Consider the following 6,000-nt stretch of genomic DNA (forward strand, 5'->3'; position numbering starts at 1 on the left):
GTTGTTTTTGGTTGCCTGACAGTGAATGAACAGCGCTGATGCCTAAGCATTACGACCACAGCACAAATGAATCACTTTTTGGGTGGCGTGACGTTCATTTTTTGTTGGTATTTTTCATTTATTTTTTTGCTCCCGTATTTAGTGTGATATGCCGTTGTACGTATGAACTCTCCGTTGTTACTCACACGAAAGTGACCATATGCGCCAGTCAGACATCATTTTTATTACAACTGGTTTTTCCGCAATTTATTTGATTTTTCTTGGAAAATCATTAAACTATATTCGACCTTGGTTGGCGCTATATGAAATATAACTGAAAACCCATTTTTGATTTTTTTCTTCTTGCTCTGTAAAACTCGTCACAATAATTTTTTTTCTACGATAACCTCCTATATTGCTGTTGAACGCTTGTTTTGTGGTTGTTTATAGCTTAGAAAACATTTCATTCTGAATATTTTTAAGTAAGAATTTTGCTACTGCTCATATTTTACTTCCACTTCCTACTATTTTTCTAGCACAGGAAAATGTGCATTGTTCACTAATAAACGAAGAAATGCGATTTTCTGAAAAGATGTGGAAAAGTAGTGGTTTTGTAGGTCGCAAAAATGATTAATTATTTTATACTTAATTATATTTATTTTTATTTTATTATTTTTTATTTATTTATAATTGTTTTTGCCGCCGAATTTAATTTTGTTTAATTTTTTTATTTTATGTTCCATTTTATTTTATTTTTTTAATTTTTAATTTTTCCTTTATTTAAGTATAATTATTTTTGGTACCGAATTTAGTTTAATTAAATTTTATTTAATTTTATTTTTATTTTATGTTCCATTTTATTTTATTTTCTAATTTTTATTTACCTTTTATTTAATTATAATTATTTCCACAATCTGATTTATTTTGATTAAATTTGGTTTACATTTTTTATATTTTATACTCCACTTTATTTTATCTTATTTTTTCATTTTTTTTTATTGATTTTTTTTCGCGAGTTTTTATTTATATTTTCGATTAAGTTCTTCTGTATTCACCCTCGTGCAACACCATGCGCCCAAAGCCAGCACTCTAGCAACTAATAATAATAATGTTCACCCTCGTCATACAAACATATGCACATACATGCAGCAACATCAGATAAATATAGTTATGAAAGCGATTCTTATCTGCATCTTCTTCTATGCATTTATGAGATTCTTTTGTTTTTCATACTCAGCGCAGCTGGATTGTGATGAAAAAGTTCATTTAGCATACATACATACATATATATGTATGTGCATGCATACAGAAAAGACTGAGAAATTATGTAAAGAAAAAGCTATAAATAAGTTTTTGCAAACGCGGCAGGATAATTTTAATATTGTATGAGATTAAAATCCTTTGCGTTAAAAAATAACTGAAAAATTGTTAGTCCGTAATTTAACATTTTTTTTAGGAATTTTTTTATATTTTTGAAGAATATGCATATATATGTACATCTATCTTTGTGCTCAAGTAATTCAGGCAGCAACATTTTCACCAGTTTTACTATATTTTTTTAATAATTCAAATATAATTTAGTTTAATTTAATACAAGAACCAATTAAACCCAAGCTTTACACTTTTTGCAAATTAGGAAAAACTTTACTTTTTATAAAAATATAGTTCATTTTCCTACAAAAACCACTTAAATCCAGCCTTTTGCTTTGGAAAAAAATTTAAAATATCAAAATTTCAAACTTTTTTATCAGAATTTTAACAAAATTTAGAGTATGCAGGGTTGTAGCCCATTGAATTTTAGTGCAATAAAGTGCATATATAAAGTGGCTCACGAAATCACGAACATTTATTGGTTTTATAAAACTGCGTTTCCAAATTTTGTCTATGAATTCTGAATAAAAAGGAAATTTTGGTGAAAATGTTTGAACTTTTACAATTTTTGTATTACAAAGTTTAAAATTTGAATATCTTATACATATGTATAACGAGCTTACTTTTTTAAGAAAAAAGCGACAAAACGAAAGAAAAATAGCCAAAATTGCTCAACATTTTGCCGATTGACCACAACTGTTTTTCTACTTTCATGTTATCCAAAATTAATACTTATCTTATCATTCCTTATCGCTGAGAAAACACTAGCTGAAAAGCAAATTCCGTTCGTGGCTTCTTGGGAAAACAAAATTTAACATTTGTAGGCAAATATTTACGATAGAGTTGTGCGAAGCTTGCAAAATTCTACCACTACATCAATAGTGGTACATACATACATATATGAGCACATAAATATTGTGGCAAATATTTTTTATTTACCTCGTGGAAATGTTTGTTGTGTTGTCGCTGTGTTTACACGCGCCTCATTTGGGAAATATTGATTTTTGAAATTATGAAGCACGTGTGATTTGGGAGAAGAAGGCAAAAATACTAAAGTCAAAAAATTATGAGAAATTTGTAGGCAAACTTTTGGCTATTTATTGAGGTTATACTTACAGACATATTTAATATGTAAGCATATAAAATTATAGAAAAATTAAATATTTGTTCAACAATTGACTCGCGTATTTATTTATTTATATATATAATATTTGCATAGTATAGTAATATTTATATATATATATAGTTTCATATATAAAAATGTATGTACGAGTATATAAACGCAATTCGACACTCACTAATTTATTCTATACATTCCTTTTTCTCTCACTTTTCCACAGGATCTGGTCAAATCCCATCTTATGATAGCTGTTCGCGAGGAAGTTGAAGTACTCAAGGAGAAAATTTCCGAGCTAATGGATAAGATCAATCAACTTGAAGTTGAGAATACGATACTGAAGGCGAATATGTCGCAGGAGACATTGCAGCAATTGCAAATGCAGACTCAACTTCAGATCGCTGGTAGCAACACCACCAGCAATAGCAATGGCAGTACTGGAGCAACAGCAGCGATCACAGCAGGCAATGCAAATGCCACAACGGCGACCAATATGATTGCCGCAGCGCCACAACCGCAGCCGCAACAGCAACAGCAACCCCAGCAGGCTGGCACACCAACCACTGCTGCAGCTAACGAGAGCAACGATGCCAGTCCAGCGGCCGAGACAACAGCAACGGCAGCATCAGCAACAGCAGCGGCCAGCAATGGCACCGAAAATGCGGCGGCCACCACAAATGGTCCATTGCCTTCCTCTTAAACGCCACATGCTGAAGCGTTTATTGATGCAGCTTAGTTAAAGCGAGGCGTAGCGTTAAAAGCAAAACAAAAAACTTTCGAAGCACCAGTTTGGCTAGTTGGAGTTACATAAAATGATGATGTTGGTGGATGTTGATGGTATTAATGTGTTGTGCAGTTGCTGTGCGAGGCGGTTGGGAACTGTGCGCGCGAATGTGTGAAATGTTGGAAGCGATTGTGTTGTTTAAGCGTTGAAAAAGCGTGAAGGGGCGAGTATTAAAAATAAAAAAGCCAAAAATGGTATCGCGAATGAGAATCTTTTTTTTTTTTAAGAATTAAGGAGGGTTTGAAGTAAATGTTAAATATTGCAACAAAGAAATTCACAAATTTGAATTTTATGTTGAACAAAAAAAAAAAATAGATTTTCATTACTATGAAACAAATTAAAAAAATGTATGTAAAAGGCACTTGCTTTAAAAATGTTTGCGGCTTTTGAGAAATGAGGAATAGCGCCAGCGTTGTTATGGTTTAGAGCAGCTTTGTTAAAGTTGCATTATTTTATACACATATATATATTTTTTTACAAGAAAGATACAAGAATTTTTCGATTATATGTACATGAAGATTTTCTCAAAACTGCAAACATTACAAGCCGCGCAACTTGCGCTTTATAGTTTTATAAACTATACCAGAAAAGACAATGCAGATACTCGTTCACCTAAAACCGAAAAAACATTTATTTTCAAACGTTCGCGCTGCAAACAACAACACATCACAACACGCACACGCACACACGAAAAATCCACAACTCAACAACTTCAAAAAATAAATAAATAAATAAGTGTAAACACACACACACACTGAGCGGCTTCAAACAGTTCGGTAAATTTGTGGCTATGTTGCTGCGCCCATCGGCACTGTATGTTGCTGGCAACATGTTGTGTTATTACGGCGCAACATCAATGTTGACATACAAGTTTACACGCTGTTTGATGTACACTGCCGCATGCATGTACCAAGGGTCATTACGTTAGCGGCTTACACCCAGAGTATAAATACGTGTAAATTTCGCATGCACTCAACACTCTGCAGCGTGTTGACCCAATGCGTACAAACTGCAAACAGAAAGCTGATGAATAATCATATAAAATGTGATATAACTCAATTTTTTTATAATTTCAAACACAACAAAGAGGTATTATAAAATTGAGAGAAGAAAATAAATAAATTTTAAAACAAAAACCCACAAGTACAGCAAGAGTGCAACTAGCGGGGACAAATAGAGAAAATGCAAAAATTGGACATTTGCAAAAGAGATAATTTAGAAGAAGTAGACCAAGTAGAAGAACGGCAACAAGCAAACGGAAGTACTAACAAAACATAAACCAGAAATGTTGTAGGGCTGCGCGCATCGAAAGCAGAATATCAGCCGAACTGAAGCGTTGCATTGTTGCACACCTAACTGTGCTTGTGCGAAAGAAAAAATGTTCAAATCATTTGTAGCGTTTTTGTTTTCGCTTTGCCATAAGGTTAAATACATATATACATTTTTTTCTGTCTTTAAGATTTCTCTGTCCTTAGGTTTTAACTTTTCACTGACACTTGAATAGCGCAAAATTATATAAAAATTGTAATTTGCCAAATAATGATTACAACTCAGAGCGAATGAGAAAATGATGGGACTCATCGAAACTCAAAAGCAAAATTTTGTATTATATTATTAATAACAATAACAACAACAACAAAGCTATTGCATGTAATATATGTATTTGAGAAAATAGAAATTAGAATATGGTTTGTGAAAAGAAGGATTGAAATAAACTATAAGCGCTAAGCGAAATGTTATCTAAAGAAAATGCATCAGGAAAATGAACGATTGTAAAACATTGCAAAAAATACACATAGAAAAATACAAATTGCATGCAAAACATACTTGCAAGTGAGCGAGTAGAATTTCCGCGTAAAAAATACAAAATTTGCAAAAATGTTTGCTCTCCAAAATGCAAAAATAGAAAATGTACAACATGAAGAGCGTAAACTTGAAGTTGAAATAAAAAGAATTTCAAGTTAAAAAACAAAAGACAAAAGAATTAAATATTAGCATGGGGAGAGTAAGGAAAAACGCAAAACCAGCAGTGGGTAAAGCCGCAGATAAATAATATGATAAATTTGCAAAACAAAAAACACTAAAAAGAAGCATATGCACACACAAATGAAGCCGCGTAGCAAAATTTGTTTGATACAAAAAAAAAACAACATACTTTAGTTTGAGCTGAAACCACTTAAAATGGAATTTTTTGGTATTGCTTGTAAATACGTAGCTGAGGGGTTTGCAGGCGCAGCACAGTGTTTAAGTGCCTCACATTTTTAACTTAATTTCTTTCACTTTACAATAATAATCAATGCAAGAAGAGCTTTGAAACTAGCAAGAGATTTTTTGAAAAAAAAAAACATAAATCAGCTCAACTAAAATTGAACTTAACTTCACTCTTTTCATACCAATGCGTTAAATTTTGCCTTCAAACAAATTTCTTACATTTTTGTGTGTGCGTATTGCTGTAATTTTTGGTATGCAAATGCTTCTCAACTTGTTAATTTGGATCAAAAATTTCCCTAATTCATATTATTCACTTAAATTACAAAAGAAAAGATAAAAACTGTAATAACATTCAATATAAAAGGAAATACATATTTTTTTAAACCAAACTAAAATATTGCGCTAAGCCAACTTTATCATTATTTTGTCCAAAAAATCAAAAATTGCGCTATATACAAAAGCAAATTGTTATTGTAAATATATATCGAAATTGTCAAAGTGAAAGGGTAAAGGAGCCAACAACAAAAGCATGTAAAAT

At 31.7% G+C, this 6,000-nt stretch overlaps 1 protein-coding gene across 3 annotated transcripts in view; it reads left to right on the forward strand.

The window, feature by feature from the left end:
* LOC128863513 (protein bunched, class 1/class 3/D/E isoforms-like) overlaps positions 1 to 5,433 on the forward strand; it is a 168,144-nt gene extending 162,711 nt beyond the window's left edge. For all 3 annotated transcript variants that reach the window (XM_054102716.1, XM_054102717.1, XM_054102718.1), the window contains one exon: positions 2,691 to 5,433. In XM_054102716.1, the coding sequence (XP_053958691.1) occupies positions 2,691 to 3,167 (477 nt within the window). In that variant the 3' untranslated portion in view covers positions 3,168 to 5,433. The remainder of the gene's footprint in view (positions 1 to 2,690) is intronic.
* The last annotated feature ends 567 nt before the right edge of the window (positions 5,434 to 6,000 follow it).

Source organism: Anastrepha ludens, chromosome 5, assembly GCF_028408465.1.
Source record: "Anastrepha ludens isolate Willacy chromosome 5, idAnaLude1.1, whole genome shotgun sequence".
NCBI lineage: Eukaryota > Metazoa > Arthropoda > Insecta > Diptera > Tephritidae > Anastrepha > Anastrepha ludens.